Source organism: Pleurodeles waltl, chromosome 1_1 (genome assembly GCF_031143425.1).
Source record: "Pleurodeles waltl isolate 20211129_DDA chromosome 1_1, aPleWal1.hap1.20221129, whole genome shotgun sequence".
NCBI lineage: Eukaryota > Metazoa > Chordata > Amphibia > Caudata > Salamandridae > Pleurodeles > Pleurodeles waltl.
The window spans coordinates 704,669,676-704,692,567 of record NC_090436.1 but is presented as its reverse complement, the minus strand read 5'-3'; the positions used below and the strand labels follow the sequence as shown (position 1 = coordinate 704,692,567).

General features: G+C 43.1%; 1 protein-coding gene across 1 annotated transcript in view; it reads left to right on the top strand.

Moving 5' to 3' along the window:
* ALDH7A1 (aldehyde dehydrogenase 7 family member A1) overlaps positions 1-22,892 on the top strand; it is a 230,707-nt gene that overhangs the window by 64,394 nt on the left and 143,421 nt on the right. Inside the window, exon 6 of the mRNA XM_069227229.1 lies at positions 20,478-20,610. Within this exon, the coding sequence (XP_069083330.1) occupies positions 20,478-20,610 (133 nt within the window). The remainder of the gene's footprint in view (positions 1-20,477; positions 20,611-22,892) is intronic.

Genomic DNA, 22,892 nt, shown 5'->3' with positions numbered 1-22,892 from the left:
GTGACGTTATTGGCTTTTCTGTTTTCTCGCCAGCTCCTAAGCAACAGATGGATTATCACAGAGACCCGATAAACAAAGAAGTAACATCACAATAGCATACTAGTGCTTGGAAAAGAAGTAGGATTTGTTCATAACTTTAAAGTAATGAACAAAAGGTGCACATATATAGTGACTATAGAAGGCAAATAGTGCCATCAAGAAATCCCAGTAGAATGTACTATTAAAAGAGCATTTTGCAAATTATACAACGGGAGGTTAAGGAGCTCATAAGTGGATACCGACTGGCATGCTTTTGTGAGCTGAGCAGCAAAAACAGAAAGGATCTGTTAGGGCTCCAGCCTCGTATGCTTTCTTTTCAGTCTTTAACATTACATGATGTTACAAAGTTTGCTCCCGAGTTGAGTGACATTTAAGACATTGATGTTTAATGACCGCCTTCATGTCATGATATAAAAGTGTATATTCTACACTGTATTTGTTGAAACTGATTTGGGCAGGTGACTTTATCTTTCATCTAATTTTTTTTCAACTTTAGAAGAAAGAACACAAGTAGCTAATTACTTTTAAGACTTGTGAAGATGTTTAACTTGCGCTTTCCGGATATGACGTTCACATAAATGTGGAATCTGGCCATTGGTTTTACACTGTAAGTTGCTGATTATAGACCAGTTCTGTTGCAGTGCAAAAAAGTGCAAAGAGCAGATGCGCTCTTGCTGTTTGTTATTTAAAAAAAAAAAATCTGCTTATATTTTGAAATCTGGATTGGACTCCACTCTTCCACCACATTGTTTTCTCTCGCCCGTGTATTCAGCACATGACAGAATGTTGCTCAAGCATAAGCAACATTTTACTATTTTCAGTAAAGGACGATTTTAAACCCACCATTAAACTGTCCTATTGTACTCGAATTTCTTGGAACACATCACAGCCTTGGCAACCACCCAAAATGTTCCTTCAGAATGCAAAAATGTTGTTTTTCAGGGGGCAGCCCTATATCCCCTTGTTGGTGGAATTATTCCGAGTATCTCTTATTGTGTACCCTAAAACCAAACTGAGACGTCTTCGTGAAAAAGCAGAACAGGATTAGATAATGTAATAATCCATCTACACTTGACAGTCTATTTTACAGAGTGTCAGCTCTTTTTAGCCAGTTAAAAGTAGCTATGCTTTACAGAGAGACGGTCGCGCTGGCAATCACTATGTGCAGCACTTAGAAGTAGAGCTGTACTGTACCGTGATGTTGTGTTTTAAAAAAAAAAAATTTTTTGATTCAGTTGTTCTGGTATACAAATTTGGCATTTCAGGCTGCCAGAAGTGCTTAATTTGCTTGTGCTTCAGTATGCCAGGGGGGCTACCGAGGCTGCAAGGTCTTGATTCTACTGAGTGCTTTCTTTAACCACCCTACACTTCTAGCCTCTTTATCTAACTCTTGCAATTCCCAATTTTCTCTTTTTTGTCTTGTTTTTCTGTCTTTCTCTTCCTCCTTATGTTTTCCCTTTTTTTTTTTTTTTTTTTTTTTTTTTAACTTACTTTCTGTTGCTCAAATTCTGATGATGGAAAATTAGTCTTGGTCCCAACTGCTACCACAAGCATAATTTAAGCACTGGCTGGAAGAGTGGAGGTGCAATTAGGAGTGCTTTTGGCACAGGCAGATCGGGACTTCCTCCAGGTAGAATCTGTGCTCATAACTAGGGGTGGAAGGAACTCATCGACTTTCACTCCATGAAAATCTGTGGGATTACAAGAAAACACAGATTCAGCGGAGTTCTGCGAACGGGAGGAAATTGGCACATTGTGCTGATTTTTGTCCCCCTGGAGCTCGTTCCACATTGAAAAATCTGTGCAAATGGCACAATGCGGCATGCCCAGAGGGTTCTGGTCTTGCTATTGCTTGAGTAGATTTTCTGCTTCAGCTGAAACTTTCTCAACGTGAACGGTTGCAACTGTCTGCGTAGGGAAAATCCTACCAGGTGCCCTCCTAGCACCTGAAAAGCTTGTAGGGTATGCCATTTCTCACTTGCCAACTTACTATTTGTGAGAGTTGCACTAGAAAAAAACTCCCTCATGCAGTGGTTGGTGGAATTTAGCCAGAACTCTGCGTTATGCTTGTAATGTGGATTGGCCAGAATTCCGCCAACTCTACTGGCCTAGCGGAATATATCACCCACCTCTACTTGTAACCACTGGAGGATTGTCGATTGGTGTTATTTTTGCTGATGGAGGCCGTACCGGTGGCCAGATAAATAGTGATGCACATTAAAATAAAATGGTAAACCTTTGAGGCAATATAAATTTTTTTATAGCACTACAGGTGATTGTTTTGAAAATTTAACTTTTTATCCACACTTGAATTGAGAAGAGACAGGGTTTTCATAATTGAGTGGGACAAGAATATCCAGTCTTGGGAGAAAAACATTGCCCTTCACTGATCCGAGGCTGGTGCCTGTCTGTCAAAGATCTAATTCTTGTAAGGTGTATCTAGCCATATATGTCGAGGTTTTAGGGCAGAACCATGGGAGATGCAAGAAAGATGCTTCAGGGCATTGCACTTTGAAGTATGACCTAAATTTATTTTGATTTATAAAGCATAAGCTTTCACAGCAAAGGCATCATGGTGTTATGTTGAGGTCCGTCTTATGCATGGTTTTAGGCTTGTTTTATGTGTGTTGCAGTATAGTAAACTGAATCAGAATGTGACGTTGATTCAGGCTTTTCTTAATATGCATGGGTCCTTATCCCAATCATTTTCCGTGGTCACCTCACTGCAATTGGCTTTCTATAGCCTCCTAACTGGCTTTCCTGTAAGTCTGCTATAGGAGACCTGTACAACGTTATGATTACCTTACCTAGGTAGGTTTATTAACATGTCTAGCATGTTGGCCAATGCAGGTCTTGGAGAAGGTGTGCCAGGTATCCCTTACACCATTCAGGTTTCTGCTGCAATGTATCAACTGTCAAGAGCCACGGTGACCTTCTGTTAATGTCACAGATGCTTCTGCATCACCCAGCTAAACCTCTGGGACAAATTCATGCCGGTAGCTGTATCTTCTAATTGGTACAATCTTGTCATTTGGTTCTACTGTTGAATTTCCTTCATAAATGAAAATGGATAGTAAATTGTTGCGGAAATTGGAGAGAATAGTTGTTCTGGGAGATTGGACAACACCAGTGTTAGCACTACAGTACTTGTACTTCTATACTCCATTTTTTGTAAAAGCAACCATTAACTAACTACTTGCTTATCCATCTTCATCTGGATACTCTTCCTTCCCCTTGATTGTGTGCTCCGATACCATTTAGGACTTGATGTATCAAAGGGGTTTCCCGATTCTGTGTATATGGGTAAATGTCTTGTTGCATAAGGGCTTTAGTTTTTAAAAGATGCTTATGAGGCAGCATTGCATGCAGCACCGAAACCTAGCATTGTAATTGGCAACATGTAAACCAAGTTAATCACATTATTGTTGGAGTTCAGCCCCGGGTCATATACATAGTTACATAGAGGCCAGATGAGGCGCACGGCCCTTGGATCCCCTGTTCATGTACTTCATGTTGTGTGTCTGCCCCAAACTCCAGAATCATGAATAGAACACTCATTCATAAATGTTGTGTAACATCATCCAGTCTGCAGAAGACACCTTAGCTGCCCTTCGTTGAATCTAGAAAGCTCGTTGGTGAACTAGTTTGCGTAGACATTGTGTAGTTGTAACTTTATTTTAGGAGTGCTGTCTCAACCTATCATGCCTTCCTTTCTAGTCGTAGCTGAGGTACAAACTGTGCAGTGTATATTATGTATCTATATAAATATGATTTGCAGATATACTTTCTTAGTGAAAATCCCTCCTTTGCGTGTAACTTTTTTTGTTTGTTTGGTTGTGCGGACTAGTTTTGCTTGGTTTTAACCTTTGCACATTGTGCCACTGCTGACTGCTTTTACCCTTAAACCATGGTAAAATTGGTGAATGCTCATTTAGCATAATTCACTTTCCTCTAAGACAATTGTATATGGTGCAGGAAATACACCAGTGGCGTGCAGGTTAAATGTAATCGATGGACTGAAACGAATACTATGCCATCCAGTAGGCTGTCGAGGGAAACATGGCTTCAGATGCATCTGTGTAGCCTGACTACTACAGTGTTCAAACCTTCAAGTGGACCTGTGAAAATCACCCTCTGGCCTTAACTGAACCCTACTTTTAAATATTGGATAAGTCACACCTAAGTAGGCCTTATTTCCCGCGAGGTAGGGTGCCTAGTTTTTAAAAGTGGAACATGCAATAGATAATAAATTAGGGTTGGCATGTTCTTAAAGTGAATAGCCCCCCCCCCCCAAACTATTTTTACTGCGTAGGGCGGAAGTTCTTTCTATGAGCGAAAATAAAGTACAATGATAACATTTTTGGCAACTATGGGCCTGATTTAGAATTTGGCAGACGGGTTCCTCTGTCACAAACATGATGGTTAGCCCATCCGCCTTATTACGATCTCCATGGGCCATAATGGGATTGTAATACGTTTGTAGCGGCGTAACCCCCTCTGCCAAACTCAAGATCAGGCCCTATGTTTTGTAATAAGCTGTCTATACAGCCACTCAGTTTAATACCTATTAATGCTCCAATTCAGTGGTGAAGTTGGATTTCTTATAAATATACAGGCAAAATATATATATATTTTTTTTTAGCCTGAAGTTTTAGTAGGCTTATGAGGATTAGCGATACGTGGCTTACTGACTCCTAGAAAAGGCAGTTGAGGAGCATTCAGGAACTTCATTAACATGAAAGGGGCCAAGGTGAGACCTGCCCATTCACATTTTTACTGCAATATGACCACATGGGTACATGGGGAAGAGGGGTTCTTTGATCCCAGAGCCAACTGTGGCCAGCTTGGGTCTATTCCAGTCGGAGGCAGAGATGATCCCAGAACTATGATGTGGTTGAGAAGCGACTGCTCGTTTCCCTAGACAAACCTCTCGGTGAGCCACCAGCCTCTGCGTAGGTGCAGAAAGTTTCTGCCGTCTTGGTTTTCCCTGAGAATGTTGCACTGTGGGATAGTACTCTGTAAGGCAAACAGGGAGGGCTATATAGAGGTAGGAGAGGTTTTGACCTTGGGATTCTCTTAACCCATTGGTTAAGGAGTGTAGAGGAGCCACCCCTTTGACTGGCTGGTGAATTGTATAAATGTGGCATCTCCTTTGCAGAACACATCTGGACCTGCGGAGGATCTGAAGAGTGGACCTGCTGTCTGACTTGTTTGAAGACCTGAAGGGCTGTAATACGGTTCTGTAATTTTTGTACAAAAACACGCCTGGGATTATATTTTCTAACACTCAGGCAAAAGTGCAGGCATGATGTGAACTAGAAATGGAAAACCTACAGAACTCTGAACATAACTTGCGTGTGGTGCGTTCTGGGTAGTGGTCAGTCAAGTGAGACTCCCAGACAATTTGTTGTTGGTGAGTTGCAAATTTCTTTTCAGCTAGAGTTGTCACGCTAGAGTATCTACACTCAAAATCAGTGCTCTATTATAAATGCATATACTGCGTATAATTATAACTATGAAGATGATCAAAATAGTGGCAAGAAAAATTCCTCCACGTGGAAACGATTACCTTAGTGTGAAACTCGTGCTTTTTGTGGAATTCTTCTCCAGAACACGGCCTGTGAATACGTTTTCTAGTCACTTTCTCTGGCACCAAGGACTTAGTCAAGGTACTGACATTGGACAGAGAACCTGGTGGACTGCAACACACTGAACATCTCTTGAGCAAGAGGCGATATAGGTAACAATCTGTCTTGTGACATTTCACCGGAACAGTTAGCTAAACATTCATCATGAATAGGCCCACTCAAGAACGCTATGTAACTAGGAATGCATTTTCAAGATTTATTAAAATACTATCCTAATGCACACAATATAAACAGTAATTGCTATAAAAAATAAGCAAGTTGGTGGCAACGATATTTGTTTAAAAGGCAAAATAAACGAAAATACTGTAACATTCTGTCTATATTTTAGGGCTTCTTTACATGAATGTACCCAACACCTCCTTTCCTTATGTTTACTAACCTTGACATTAAATATCGAACTAGTCAAGTTTCATAGACGGCCTGCATCTGAATACCGTGTCTGAACAATAAAAGTAATGTTCAGTAACGTAAGCTGTTCTTGTCTGAGCGGATTTGTTGTCCTCACACTGGCAGATAAGCTGGTAGAAGGACTCCAGGTGCCTTCTTTGTGACCTCCAGCAAGGAAAGGTGTTTGACTGTTGGTTTACCCTCCGCCTCGAGTCCCTGGATTACAGTTACTCTAAAAATGCTTTGTTCCAATTTACATACTGTGCACGTTCCTAGACATCTTCTGGATAAACATTTATAATGAAGCCTCTCTCGCCGCTCATCTTCTATTCTTTGAAATATTGCTTGCTGTTTAAAAGCAATAACTGAAAAAATGAAGATATTCATTTTCATGAAATCTTGTTCGTTATTTAAAAACAATAACTTGAAAAACAATTTGAGGAATATATTTGAGCAAGCTGAATTATTACATTGCAATAAAACAAATACTTTAAGGACATTGGCATTTTGCATTTAAAACAGATAACTAAATAAATGAGCATGTATAATCCATGTAGAATATAAAATGTGTGGGGAAACAGCCATTACAACGCGCTGTGACCACGCATAGCCTTTACCACGCATGCGTTACCACCCATGCACCATTACCATGCATGGAGTTTACCACTTTTTTTTTTTACGCATATGCCTTTACCACGCGTGGCTTTACAACAAATTTTGTTGTAAAGGCATGAATGGTAAGGTAATATGGGTTGTCACATTGAAGGTGAAGTGACCAGTTTAAGATGGTAATCCTATTAAGGTGAATAGAAAATTGTCCACATGTGTAGCGTACTGAATTACTTCTAGGCTGCAAACCTTATAGGACGGTGTCACAGTGGTTGTAAGATGTCATCAATAATGTCAGGTTCTGCACCATCCCCGCCACAGGCTACCAACCTGCTCTACAGAGCTTCTGCTTCTGGCAACAACTTACTGGCTGAAAGAGTTCTTCACAATTCCTGACAGAGTATTTGCACAAGTAAGTTTCTAAATTTTACATTCAACACAGATGATTGCAAAGTTGAGATGCAAGGTAGGTTCTATCAGTTTCAGAGATAGGAATTAGTACTTTGTTAGAAACTCTCCTTGTCCTGATATTTGCTAATTTGTGTTAGTCACACACAAAATGGCTGGCTGAGCACAGCCCTTCTCCTGCATCAGTGAAATCACCCAAAAAGCTTGGCTTCATTATGGATCATAACTTACTGTTTACACTTCGATGAATCGGGTCACTGTAAGCATTTTCAGATGGGTAAAACAGTTAAGTAAGATACTCCCTTTCTAAGTTGTCCAGTCCTTCATCACTTCTCAGCTTGACGTTTTTCCAAAGGATCTCCGATCACCCCCAGATTATGCGAAATGCCACTGCCTCTTTGATTCTGAATCTTTCTCCTACTTGGTCTGTTATCTCCGCTCTGACACCTACATTAGCTTCCCAAAAAAAAAAAACACTGGATGTTTAAATCTTTCCATCTAGTTCACAGAGTGCTAAACAATTCAGGTCCCATTTATCTTGAGCATAGATTCCAGTTTTACTGACTTGCACTCCCAAGCTAAGCTCCTCCTTCATAAAACAATCCTGCACTCTGCTTATTAAGCACAGATGAATCATTCTTAGAACATTGTGAGTCCCTTCCCATCTCTTGTACTGTTTTAGTCAAGAAAACTTGGCTCTTGGAGTCTCTCTCATTAGCAGATGCTGGTCAGAATTCCCAGTGCACTCTGTAGTGCATTTGCAACTCTCTATTACTTTCTAACTTAACATACTCTTAAAGGGTTGAATTAAGTATGGAATGCAATGCGGATTACTAGCTTCAACCCATTGTTCTTTTGGTTTTCTATTAACGAAGGGCGACTTTCTTTGTTTTAACATATATTTCTATTGGCAGAAGTCTCATAAATGAATCAAGTTACAGCTTCATGTGACTAGCACTACAAAACAAGCATTGACAAAGCCAATAGGCCTTACCTACGCAACAGCTATTGGCTTTGCCAATGTGTTTTAGCCAGCATGGCTGCTGCTCAGTATGGCTAAAAAGGAGTGTCGTAGAGTGGAGTATGTGGTGTGGTAGCGCACTGCAATTACAGACACCACATTTTCATTTGAAATGACCATTACATTTGCACGGATAAACAACTTTACTGATCAAACTATACAGCACATAAAGAATAGCATGTAGAAATGGCATCACCTAGTGTATTAATTTGTTTCAGTCTTATTAAAATATTTGTTTTAACTACACTTTGGAATTACAAAAAAAGTGTTTCATTAGTGCTTTCCTATTTCTGATATATTCTGAACTATTTGCACAGTTCATTTACAGACATTTGAAGTTTGTTGTCTGCTAGAAAACATCGTACAACCTTTCTCCAGCACACCTTATTACCCATCATGATTGTCATGTAAATCCTCTCACCTTTAAAGTCAGAGAAAGAAAGGTAAAGACCAAGCTCCCCCAGAAGATAGAGCCACACATTCAACCTCTGTCTTTAAATGCACAGCAAATGTAACAGATAGGGACACAATTTAAAGGCCTGTTTACAGAAGGGGAGAACTTGTAGAAGAATGCAGTAAAATGCCTTTGCTCCACAGTGTGGGGGAGTTGGGCAAAGACATACTCAACAGCCTAAAACAAATATACCCAGAAAGTAGAAAACAAGCAACTTTGAGTTACAAAACACAAAGACAATAGTAAGCAATACGTGGAATGCATTCCTAGGGAAGATTACCAAGTGTCCCCAAACTAGACTGCTGCACTGATTGGTAGACTTGAGCGTAAAAAAACTGTCAGCCTAGCTTACTAAACCACTTTTAAATGTTATACATAATTTTGCCATTGTTGCACCTCCTGTCTGTATATGTTGATAGGAGTATTGCTCTGACCTTCCTTTCCATGTATTCTTTACCATAGTGGAGTCTGCAAAATGGGGCGTGCTATAAGTATCTGATTAGCAATTACCATGCTTGGGCAAATTTTTTTTTTTTTTTTTTTAAATAGTTATTTATTGGCATTTTTCCAAGTTGTTACAACAGTGATCAAAATACTGGGAAATAATAACATTTATATCAGCATATGAAAACATCCTATATATTGTACAAAAATTATGTGCACTGTGTAGGGTGTCCAAGCATCCACACCTTGGTGTACAGAGGTAAGAAATAGACCACCTAATGCTCTAATTCTTATGGTAGCTTGGTCGAGCAGTTAGGCTAATCTTGGAGAACTGCTAAGCATTTTTTGTACTCACAGTATCAATAAATGTACACACACACTCAAAAGAATAACTCAAGACCAATTTATAAAAACATTTCAGATTTTTATACATTTTTAAAGACCAAGATCATCAAAACTGGGTAAGTACTTTTTAAGTTATGATTTTTCAAAGTTTAGAAAAACCTTTTCTGCATAGTTACGCACCATAGGAATCAATGTGAGAAAACCTTTAAAAACGCATATAAAACCGGGCAATACGTTTACCAATGTCTTACGTTTTTAAGTTGATGTTGTTGAGATGTCCTGTGGGCTAGCCGGAGAAGTTTGGCTGGCTCCCGGTTCCGGCGGGAGCAGCTGCTGAAAGTCCTTGGAGATGGTGCAGGACCACTGCGGGGGACCACTTGGAAAAGCATTGCACAGGCGGACTTCAAGGTGAGTCTGGTGGGTCCCTTTTGGAGGGTAGAGGTCACAAGGGTTGGGGGACCCTTAGAGCACAGCTGGTTCTCCGGTGCAGGGGCCAGGGAGGCGGGGTGCAGAGCAGATAGGTGAGCCAAGAGCTGTGCACAAAGGTGCCTTTAGAATCAGGAGGCAGGTCAGTTTAACGGTGGATTGCAGGTCAGCAGGGCCACTCTGTGGGGTGATTCTTAAGTATCCTGAAGTTCCTCAACTGGAGCTTGCTTGTGGTCCTTGGAGAGTCTGGAGTGGACTATTTTTCTGGGTGTCAGGTGCCTAGTACCCCTGGCTGTTGCACGATTCAGCCACTGGAGGTTGCAGTGCTGCTAAACTTGGAACACTCGCCGGATTTGTCCTCCGGGTCTGTCAGATGGACAGACCCGGAGGACAGCTGCTGTGTCCAGTTCCTTGGTCAGCGGTCAGTCCGTGAACTGGACTTCACTGGTCTTTGCTTCTTTGTTGCAGGGAGTGATGTCTTCACTCTGGAGGGGAGGTCTTTGGCATTTTCAGAAGGATGGCGGCCCTCTGGGGGTTTTGTAGCGTCCGTCCGATGTCCAGTCAATCCCTCAGCGGCAATTGCCAAGTCCTGGGTGCAGCAGGCAGGGTTTGGCGCCTTTTATCTTTGTTCAGGAGGACTTCTGTTCTTGAGCCTTGGGTCGTCTTTGTTGCTGGCCGCCTTGTGTCCTTGTAATCTGATCTTCTGGTCGAGGGTTGCCCACTAAATACTACATTTGGTGGGTGTTTAGGGGAGTTCCTAGTAGTGACCAGAGGGTCATTTGCCTACCTGTGGGCAGAGGTAACTTCCCGATCCCGGATTGGCTCTTTTTCTACCGTTCCCCCCCTCCCCCCATGAGGTCTCAATGCAATGTCCCCTCATAACCACCTTCATGGCATCCCATTTTAAGCCCCTGGATCCCCTGCAGCCTTTTTCGCCCTTGAAATATTGCAACAAGTGAGCGCTGATGAAGTCCCTGTACAATGTATTTAGAAGGGCCACTGTTCGCAGTCGCCAAGTGCGTACTGGGGCACTATCATCCTTTTCCCCTGCCCCCCTTCAGCACCCCTTAGCAAAAGGTCACCTTCAAGGGTATGTGGTCTGATGTTTTGTGGCCTAAATATTCCAAGCTCTGCACCGGGGGATAGAACTCCGCATTGCAGAACATGTAATCTAATCTAGTGTGTATTGGATGCCTTGGGGCATAATAAGAGTATTCTGTTCTCTAGGGTGGCCTAATCGCCAGATGATATGGAGTTGTGTTGTGGATGTTCATAGTCTGAGATGTCTGGTCTCCTGCAAGCCCTGTGTCCTGGGGGGAGGGGGCACTGATATATCGGTCTCAATGGAATGCACATAGTTGATGTCCCCCCTTCCGACGCCCTCCACAGTCCTTGCTAATAACAACCACCAAAACAATATCACCCACTCCCTTGGATACCAATGGGAATCATGCCACAAGTTCCCCAACAAAGCATTTAGTAACTAGAATCTGACTTTAATGCTAAACAGTGTTAATATTGGATTAATCAATGACTATGCGCACAACAGTAAGACATTTTTAGACATGAGCGATACATTTTCATGCATGAACAAAGTCGCATCACCACTATTGGATTCCCAGTCATGAATTCTCCGTCAACCCCAGCACGTAGGTACATGGTAAGGCAGGCTCTGCGACCCTGACCTGAAGGTTACCGGCTGACAGGTCGGGTAACACTTACCTGGCAGCCAAATGCACAAACATGAAAACCTCGATCAGATCCCACAGATAAGCAGCAACACTACAATGGTCCCCGGAGATTGACCCCAGTAAAGCACACATGGCCGGAGGGATGCGTGTATTCCCAAAACACCATAAAGTTAGAGGGCACATATAGTTAGGTACACTTGCCAATCAGGACATAGCAAATGCAGTGACCACAAGCCCCTCAGGCTTGACATCTGGATGCTGTGTACTCGCTAGCCCACATTGTGTCCACGCTAAATTAAGGGCCACCTGCATTCCCTATCTGGAATCGTATTTACGACTCCTTCACAACGGTTCGCATTTAATTTAGTTTTGTTACCCAGGAAGGAATGTTTTATCACTTTATTGCACACAGAGAAATGTATAAAACTTGCTTCAATTCAATATTTTGCAGTTTACTCTGAGAGACCTTCGTCATGCCCTGATTCCGTAACTGCTCTCCCTGCCTTAATGTTTAATTAAACAAACCATCTCCCATCAGACCATCCTCCCAGGTCCTCAGCCATCTCTCCTGGCTAGTCCTGCACTCCCTTGTTGCACAGCCATGTTCAGCCCCCGTCTAGGGAAGTGAAGAAGTGAGTAGTGTCGGCATCCACCACCCTGAGTTTCACAGGGAAGAGCAGGGCATATGTCAGTCCCAGGTTCTGCAGTTGCGTTTTTATTGCTCCAAATGTATTGCGTCACCTCTGGACCTCTGCTGTTTAGTCGGAATATGCCTTGATGGTATTTCCTTTGAGTCCAGGGGCCCTTTGCACGGAACAGCGCAAGAGTAAATCCCTGTCATTGTAGTTGGTGACGTGTAATCATTGGACGGAAGAGGGCCCCTGGAGCAGACGGATGGCCTGTCATACAGTATGCTCTTTCCACAGAGAAGAACTTAGAGATACAGCCGTCTGGCACTGATAGAGACAACCAGTATTCAAGGAAGAGCTCCATATTGGGGCCCTTCGCCCTCCTGGGAAAGCCCAAGAATTTATTGTTACGTCTGTAGCGCCCCTCCACATCCTCCGTCCTTGCCTTGATGTTGCACACTTTAGTTTTCAGGAGTTTGTTGTTCTTGTACACCCACTCAGGAGGGTCACATAGAAGTTACGGAGTACTCCACCTCGTCCAATCTCAGCAAGCTGCCTTCAGGAGCCCGGTATCCATCTTGATGTTCCCCATTTGAGTCTGTGGCGGTTTGAATCCTGATTGGCCTTCAGCACCTTGTCGAACATTCCAGTATGTTTCTCAAGAGTACTCTCCAGTTGGTGGATCAGGCCCACCAGTGTGAGGGAGGCTGCCAGCGTAGCCATGATCGATTTTCGAGGGGGGCGAAGGTTTTAGGTCTAACCATGCACCCAAAGTCTGCCATCCACAGGGACTGGGGGACCAGGGTAAGGAGATGCAGCACCCAGGTTCTTATCAGGAGTACTCCGGGGAAGATCGAGCAGAGGTGAGTGGCCAATGCACATACCCCCCCAAGTCGCAGGGGCATGAGTTTTCTCTCACTCTGCCCCACCACCAGTATCAATGTGTGATCTTCAGGGCATCGTGTGGGTGACCAGCATGGTCTGTTGGGGCACCGTTCGGTGCTCGCAACTTCAGCACCACAGATTCTGACACAGGCCCTCGGTTGCCCACAGGAACCCCGGGAATGCTTCACAATCCATAGGCAATGCCAGCCCAGAATCTACCACTACAGCCCCAACCCGAAATCTGCCCAGGCCTCACCGCAGTTTACTCTTGGTGACACTGAGAGAAGCTCCCCTAGAAAGGGGAAATAAAGGTTCAGGGCACGTAGTTAAGGGTGACGCCTTTGTGTATTCCCTCTGCCATCCTCCACCCTAAATATCTGGTACGTCTCTGCTGGCCCTGGCCACCCCTGTGGTCCAGTGGTATGGGGCATCAGCCAGTTCGCTGGGCTGGCTGCTCGTCGACACCGCTTCGGCTGCTTACAGCTGCACACCAGGTCAATCAAAGCTCCCCTGGGCCCCAGGGAGCTCCCCTTTACCTAGGACAATATCCTCTCTGGCCCTCAGTGGGCTGCCACCCTTCTTCACTATCACTAGCTCCAGGGCTGGTCCAGGAGCCCTGCCACTCCAACCATCTGTGTACCCCTTAGAGGGATTGCAAAGGCCACAACCACACTTGTCTCCCGAAGCGTGGCCTTCCTAGTCCTCACTCACCAGTCATCGCCCAAGGGCGCAGTCTTTAACATCTTTAGGTGTGGCAGGCGCCAGCATGCTCACCCGCGAGCCCCCGAGCGGAAGGTCCTGGTAGGTAAGAATCACAGGCAGATGTGGGCTTCGAAAAATCAGCAGCTTGCCCTCCTAACAAGCTGCCCAGCAAATATCGGGCTCCCTGCCAACTGATAGCAGAACGACCCCATGTGGCTCAGAACTATTGTCACCCAATCTGGTTAGCGCTGCCTCCTTACCTGCAGCAGAGTGGTTGGGCATCGCAGAGCTTCCGTCGGGTCCCCAGTCCCATGGAGAGGAGCGTCATAGGCTCTCAGTGCTGGCCCAGGCGCAAGCCTCCGAGTACCACGGGGCAGGCCTTTCTAGCGGGTGTGCAATATTGAAATTTAGATGAAAAAAACAGCCTTTTCTCTCCACTTTTTACTCCAACTTTTTCCTGTTATGTCAGATTTTCAAAAGCAATAAACTGTTACTTCTGCTGGACTTGTCTGGTTACTGGGATATGTAGGGCTTGTAGGTTCATCAAGAAATCTAGGTACCCAGAGGCAATAAATGAGCTGCACCTTGCAATGGGTTTTCATTGTATACCTGCTATACAGCAATTCATTTGGTAAAATATGAAGAGTCAAAAATATGTATCGAGGTAACCTTTGTATTTCCACAATCTGCCCAAGATAAGGTGTTGAGAAGCAGTGTTTATTTGCACATCTGAATTCGGGGGGTCCCCGTACTAGCATGTGAATTACAGGCTATTTCCCAAATACATGTCTTTCTTACACACTGCCTTACATTTGGAAGGAAAAAATGTAGAAAAAGACAAGGGGCAGTAGCACTTGTTCTTCTATTCTGTGTTCCCCCAAGTCTCCCGATTAAAAAATGATACCTCACTTGTGTGGGTGGGCGTGGTGCCTGCGACAGGAAACGCCCCAAAACAAAACAGACACATCACATTTTCCCAAAGAAAACTGACATGTTTTTTGCAACATGCTTAGCTGTGGATTTTGGCCTCTAGCTCAGTCGGCACGTAGGGAAATCTAGTAAACCCATATATTTTAGAAAACTAGACACTTAGGGGAATCCAGAACGGGGTGACTTGTGGGGCTCTCACCAGGCTCTGGCACCCCAAATCCTCTTTAGACCTCAAAATTTGGCAAAAAAACACCTTTTCCTCACATTTCGGTGCTGCAAAGTGCTGGAATCTGAGGGGAGACACAAACTTCCTTCTACCAAGCATTCCCCCAAGTCTCCCGATAAGAATGGTACCTCGTTGTGTGGGTAGGCCTAGTGGCCACGACAGGGAAGGGTCCAAAACACAACGTGGATACAACAAAATTATCTATTACAAAACTCCCTGTTTTTGGCCCTTACACAGAATCCCCTGCAAACCTCAAATTCCACTCCACCAGGTGTCTAGTTTTCAAAAATGTCTGTGTTTGGTAGGTTTCCCTAGATGGCTGCCGAGCCTAAGACCAAAAACTCGGGTACCCCCCTTGCAAAAACAGGTAGTTTTGTAATAGATAATTTGTTTTTGTCCATCCAGGTCGTGGACCCTTTCCTGTCATGGGCACTAGGCCTACCCACACAAGTGAGGTAGCATTCTTATCAGGAGACCGGTGGGAACAGTGGGTGGTATTAGCTTCTGGTTTATGTTTGCTTGTGGAAGAATATGGTACAGAAATGCAACAAAAAGTGCATGATTTTAGTGACATCCTAGAATTTACAGGGCATTGTGGCTATGAAACTTGTTGGGATCGGGTGTTTAGTTTTTGAACTTATCTAGAGTTGGTAGTTTTTCCCTAGAGAAGAAGCAAGCCTACTACCAAGACTCTGACTTCTGTGATGTTCCAAAAACGAAAATTGTGAAAAGAAACACCTTAGGTTATGTTAAAAAGGCCCCTCACCCACCAACCTAGTTGGTGGCATGCTTCATCATCGGGGTCCCACCCGAGACACCTAGCTTGTCACGGGTGTGCTTTGACGCCTGATTATAGCGGAGCAGTTTTTTCATTTCTTGCACACATACTGGTTGGATTTGGCACGAGGGTGAGTGATGGTTCAGTAGATAAGATTTTATTAACGAGATTTCACAAAAATGAAATGCACGGTTATTAACTGAAAGACCAAAAAACTGAACCAATGACTCACAGCTCGTGAGCTGTAAAGCCACCTCAAGGCACCAACCGCTTTGCTGTCCATTCTCACACCTTTCATACGTGACATGCACAAGACCATTTACGCCGCCAGCTGCGAGCCCAGCACATTACAACACTCACATCAACAGGCAGCGCCATTCAAAGGCCCATCACTGTCGTACGCCCACATGCCTGACACAGCAATCGCACCAACTGACGGAGTTTGTGGTCTGGCATTTGGCTAGCAGTGTATGGTAGCCATTAGGAAGCGACTACTTACACCGCCAGCCATGTGCTACTCTACACACCGCCAGCCATGTGCTACTCTACACACCGCCATCCAAGCGCCACTCCACGCACACTGCCATCACTTTTATCTTAACAAAAAAGAAAACACTAACCAATAATAAGTAGAAACCTACAAGCACAAAATCTCTAACTAAATACAGGACAGTAATGCAACCATGAAACTAAACAAAAAATATAAAATAATACAGAAAGGCAGTTTACGCTCACGGTAGTTCCCAATAATTCTTTTGGGTGTGGTAACTTCTGAAAAAGCCGGCCACACACAGCCCAGGCTTAGAAGGACAATCTGGGCAGTACATAAGAGTCTCCCTCCGGATACCTCTTCGGGTACAGGTTCTACATTTCTTAGTTGGAAAGCCTTTTTTTGTAGTAGGAGGAATGTGACCAGAAAAGTGTCTATCTTTCAATCCAGCCAAATTCTCCACCACTGCTACTCTAGGAACTTTTGCCTGTTCCACCACAACACGGCTCTCTATCACAGACTCCTGAAATTTCACAAATGTCATCCTTGACTCTGGATAACTATTCTTGAACACAACAAAAGCATTAAAACTTGCCAAATGAAAAAGATGAATAGCTGACTTCTTATACCAAATGTAAGACTTATGAACAGCAGTGTAAGGTTCCAACCTCTGATCAACTCTATTTACACCCTCCATATGGTCATTATAATCTAAAATGCACACAGGTTTGCGCACTTCGGCAACGTGACCCCAAACCGTCACAGGGAAAGTACGCTCATAATGGATGGTAGTCAGTATGTACATATCCCTCCTGTCTGCATATCTCAGAGCTAGCAGCTCATCATTACGCAAGGTGCTGCACTGTCCCCTCTAGATTTTTACAGACAAGCTCCCTTGGATAGCCTTTCCGGTTAGAACCGATTGTGCTGCAAGCAACAGTGTCCACTCTGAACAATTCTCTGAACAACCACGCTCCAGTGTAGAAGTTATCTAGGTACAAATGGTGACCTTTGTTAAACACTCGTCTAACAAGATCCCACACAATCTTTGCACTCCAAAAGTGGGCGGAGAACCAGGGGGGGGGGTCAGTACTGGAATCCCTACCAGTGTTGACCCAGAAATGATAAACATATCCTATACTACTTAAGACTATATTGGCGGTGCACCACTTTATTAGCAATTATTTAATCAAATGTAGAGAGAGTGCAATTCTTTTATGGTGTAAGTAAAGCAAATCTTTTATTTTCTTCCAATTCCATTAAATTCTTCCATAATGATCTTGTTAAAGCATGATATACATAATGGTAACAGCCAATGCGTTTCGCCCTTCAACATTGGGCTTCTTCAGGGCTGTAACGTAACAAAACAATAATAAACACACCAACACCACTTGAATACATAATAAAAACAGAACAAAATCGTAGGACAATACATGGAAATGTATAAACATATATATGTGTGAATAGGTACACAACAGTAAGTCCACAAAGTATATTGAAAATCCCCGGTATGTAAAAAAAAAAAACATAGTGTAGCTTAGGAAACTGCCAAAGAAATAGGTTCAAAGCTGAAGAGTGAAAAGTAAGTTAAAAAGTATGTGAGATGAAAGAGAAGGAAAGAGATGTTTGGTATGCTAGGGAAAGTAAAGTGTTACCCAGTGTAAAAAACCTAATTGGTGCTCAAGTAATCATGCAATAGCCGATTTTTAAAAACATGAGCATATATTATCCGGTAGGTCATGGTTTAAATATTCTTCAAGTAAATATCCTTAATGAGTCTAATGAAAAAAGATGGAAAAGAAAAAAGGGGGAATAAACCTGACCCTTATGTAATCAATATAATGGAGGCCATAGGCAATAAGTACCAAAGGGGATGTCCCCAAGAAAATATATATACGGCCAAAGCCCCCCGTTGTTATGGCATTCATATATTTGTCAAAAAGTGTGAAATATATGGCTCGTAAAGTAACGGTAAACATAGGCAATGAGTACCAAATTAGATGTCCCCCAAAAATATATATATCCAGCAAAAAAAAACACATTGTTATGGCATTCATACATTTGTCAAAAATGTGTGAAATATATTACTCGTAAAGTAACGGTAAACAAAGAAATTTCTTAAGACCATCCCACGATGGTCGTTGTCAGTCGATTTTTCAAAACTTAAGTGTTTTTGAAATTAAGTTCCCCTCCAGTGCCGGCAAAAGAGTGAAAAGTGAATTATCTTACCCAGAAAGAGTTCAAAGTATCGCAGTGATACTAGCTGTGTAAGACCCAGCCCATTTTCTCTTAAAGAAAAAATATATTCCTGACATAAAGTGGGGTTTCTCTCCCCCACCCCCCGGAGCAAATTGGGGACACACCTCTTGTGTTTCCAGAGGGGAGGGGAGGATACAGGACAGGCGTGTCTCTTTTGGGGTTGGATGTGGCCAATGCCAGACACTGCACCACTTTCTTTTGACCCAAAGGCAAAATCCCTGGTGTGTGTTGGATTTTCTAGTCCCTGGGGGCAAATTTAGGACAGCCTCCCAAATTGGGACAAGCCTCCTATCTGTCCCCAGGGGCACAGAAAGGCACACTGTTGACCCCAGTGGGGCAGGGGTATGGCGCAGTGCCAGGGTAAGCTATAAGCTGCCCCGTCCTTTTGTTGGTTTCGGCGCTATTTTGAAATCCCTCGTGTCTAGTGGGGTGGCCAATTGGGGGTGAATACCCTGTCCACCTTCCTTGAGGGGTACAGTCTAATTGGCCCCAGGGTGGGGGGGGGGGGGGGAGGAGGACGGGCCCAGACTGGCAGGGGCTCCCCCAAAATAATTATTTAATGAACTCAGTACGTAGTGTCTAGTAGGCTTCATGTCCACCCCAGGGGGGCGGGGGGGGCAGGCAGATCTGGGTTAATTAAAACTGTTGCCCCATTTCTTTGGGTCAGGGTATGACTATTCCCATACTGGGCAGGTCCCACCCCTCTCTTTTAAAACAAACAATTCCATGGCATCTAGTAGGCTTTCTGCCCCCACGGAGCAGATAGGTGGTAATTACCCCCATCAGCCATTAGGGGGAACAGAAAGACTGGTTCCCCTGTTATTTGGGGTGAGACCATGGCAATGCCCATTCTGGGCAGCCCCACCCCTGTATTTAAAAAGGGAAAAAAACATTGGTTACTCCACTTAGTTGGGGTTGGGACATAGCCATGTTTATTGTGGGCAGCCATCACCCCTATATTAAACAAGCCTAAACAAAAAAACCTTTTACCTGGCTTCCAGTGGGATTTTTGCCCCCCCTCCTCTCCCATGGGCGGGTGGGTGGTGGTCCGAAAGACTGTTGCCCCAGGGGTGCTGCTTGACGTGCAAGTGTTCTGTGGATGTTGTGCATATGATGGATACCTTATAGATGATAGCAAGTCTTCCTCCTGGCTTGTACAGGTAGCCCTGTCAACAATCTTGTAGCCCGCTGCCGTTGCTGAGGCAATATCGGGAGCTGGTTGAGGCATTGAGCCAGGTCTCCGCGGTAAAGAGGATGTGAGGTGTGTTGCTACTCAGCAGTTCCCATACTTTGGTTGTTTGTTTGCTGAGTGATTGTGTGTTGAGGTATGAATGTGAGTAGGTGTTGACGTGCTAGTTTGCTGTGGTGTAGGGCTGGGGGTGATAAGGGCATTGTTAGTATTTTTATTGGGGGTGTGTGGGTGTTTGGCTGCTTTAGAGCCGGCAGTTGTTGCAGGTGAAAACACATATTGTGGTGCTCTTCCCAAGCTGCAGAAAAAAAGGAAACCCACTGGTGCAAAGCACCAGAGGAACCTTTCTAATCCTTCCCAGTGTCTGCCAAAGACTGCGAGACTCACTTGAGAGGGAGTGCGGCTGTTGGTCATAGGCTGACAGCCTCATTAAAGAGGTTCAAAAACCTCCTTTTTTTTATTATTTTATTTTTTAGCATGCAAACTTCCAAAGTAGGAGTCTGTTTTTTCTGAACAAAAAGTAAATGACCCTGTTGATGTTTTGTTTTACCTGCCTTTGGAGACCATTTAACCTTTTCAGTGAAAATAAGTGACTGTTGACTCCTACTCAATAGGAAGGCAGTGGTAAAGCAGTAGTTTTCCCAGCTTTAAATAATCCTTGAAAACGTCAGATTTGGCAAGGTATGAGAATCTCCATTTTACTGCGTTCTCCTGCTCTGCCAAATCTAAATGAGGCCTATAATATATATATATATATATATATATATATATATATATATATATATATATATATATAGTGTGATAGTGGGACTGTTGCACATGACAACCTTTTTATAAATATTCATTTCACTTCTAATTTGCTGAGTAAGGCATTATTGACCACATAACTGATATTTTCCACCCTTTTTCTGTTCCAGGACCTGGTCATGCTTTGATAGAACAGTGGAATCCTGTGGGGTTGGTTGGCATCATCACTGCATTCAACTTTCCTGTTGCAGTCTATGGTTGGAACAATGCCCTTGCTCTGATCTGTGGGAATGTCTGCCTCTGGTAAGATGATGTGACGCTTTAGTCACAGATCTGGCTCCATTTGAGATGTGAAATCACCTGACCATGGGAACATGTGATCTTAAATCTGCTGTGATCTACCTCTCCTTAGCTGAACTAATAGTCCCATCAATTCTACCAAATGCGTTAAACTCCATTGGCACACTATTTTATAGTGTGTCTTTATTTCCTGTTTGTTGCTTTAAAGGAAAAACACATACCCCACAAGAGAAGTTAATTGTGTTTTTAGAAAAAGTAACAAATATGTTGCAAAAATCTGATATTACTAAATCAGTTCTTTGGCAGCTGTGTATGTTGCAGTTTACTGCGATTGTCCGTTCTCTGAGGCAACCAAAGAGTGACTGGCCTGTGGAAATTTTGGTAAGATAATAAGAACTATCCCAATTAGAATATAGAATACTGCCTTGGAAGGGATCATCAGAACAAAAATTCCATACTTTCTATAACACATTTGTATTACTGGCAGTGTTGGACACGCTAGTGATCAAATCTCCATGCAGTGCTAAAAGTGAGGGAAGGTGATGGCGCTTTTGGAAACACATTGCCTCCTCTTGCAGGAATGGGTAAAACGGGCAGCAGGCCTGCAATTCATAGAGCAGGACAGTCCCAGTGTACCTTAACTTTGTATGGATTTATGAAATCAGTAGATCGGTATAGTTTTAAATGGCTTTCAAGTCATCATTAACATCCTTGTCAAGATAAATAACCAAGTTTCATTGAAGTGTGTTTGAGTGTAGTTTTTAGAGCCATGATTGCAATTTTACTGGGAAAGATTTTCAGCAAATTTTAAATTTACCTGATGGCAGTTTCTTTCCCCAACTGAAGCCTGTTGTGGAATGACACGTGTGACCTGGAGGTCAGTGATTGTCCAATCAGGTGCTGCCTGCAGCCAAACTATTAATTTAACTAATACCTGTCTCTCATCCTTTTTTTGACCCAAATAACTTTGTTAATGAGGAATCTTCTCCACTCAGTTCTTCTTAGGGATAGAGAGATATTGGTAGTTATTACAAGTATCCTTGTTCCTTTCAGTGCATTATTGGAACCAGTAACCTCTGGTGCAGGGTTTGCAGCATTTACTTTCATGATTGGTTTCATGCAGGTGAAGACCTATGTCCCTCTGGTGTGGCCTTTCTCTCAGTGCATAAAATAAATAAACATCAGTTTTCCAGATTCATCATTTTGGGACGCTGTTAAACTCAATTGTCAAGGATGAGAAAGATGGTAGACGTTTGACCTTCTCGTAGTCCTTTCCCATCAGCAGTCTGTATTGGTCCTAATCAGTGTGCAGAAATGGAGTCTTGGCAGCTAAGGGAAAAGACACTTGTTGCTGGTAACAGTTGAGTGGTATGTACAGCATAAGCCCTTCCCCTGTAACCTGTTAAGCAGATACTCTATCTCTGTTTGCAAGCTGTCAGCAAGTCACTGTGAAAAGCTGGGTGACCAAAGGCAGAATCTGTATGTGGATGCAAGTTGGCAGAGACGCCTTGGGGCTGGGTAGTTGTAGGTTTTCAACCACCTACACAGGGAAGGTTGTACTCGTAATGCATTTCACCATGAATGTGAACGATTTTGTGGAACGGCACACCAAAATATTTATGGGAACATAAGCCCCAATATGAAAAAAATTGTTAAACTTCATAACTGTTTGAACAATGTTACAGACCGTGGAACCTAAGCATTACATTCCTTTTTAGATGACAAATGTGCAACTCTCTAGGAAGTCTGAGTTCAGCCATTAAAAGAATGAATGGATAATCTGGATTCATTAAACATTGAGAGCAGCTGCTGTGATGGAAGTGTTTGAAATTTGTCTCTACAGTTCAGAAATTCAATGCATTTCTGTTCATAAATTATATTTTAATTATTTTATATTAAAAAATACTCCTGGTGGTACAAAACTTGAGCATTAGTTTGTAGTGTCTAGGAATCTCATCTATCATAGATAAACTGTACGAAAGTATAGTTTACAGAGAGGTCTTGACAAACAATTTCCAGTGGTTGACGTGAAGTGAAGGGGGCTGCTATTATATCTTATTGACTCTAAAAATATTAGGTATTACTTAATTATTCATTATTGTGATAATTCCTATACATTTTGCATAAAAATTCACATCATGAGGGTTGATATCTTTTTCTAAAATAGCAATATTTGCATGTCCTGATCCTTAGGGTTAGGAAAGTAATCTTGTTGGCTGTGGGATACCATGTATGTAGGTTTGATCTTGGTTGCAGCCAAAACCAAGAGCTAATATTGTAGAAAG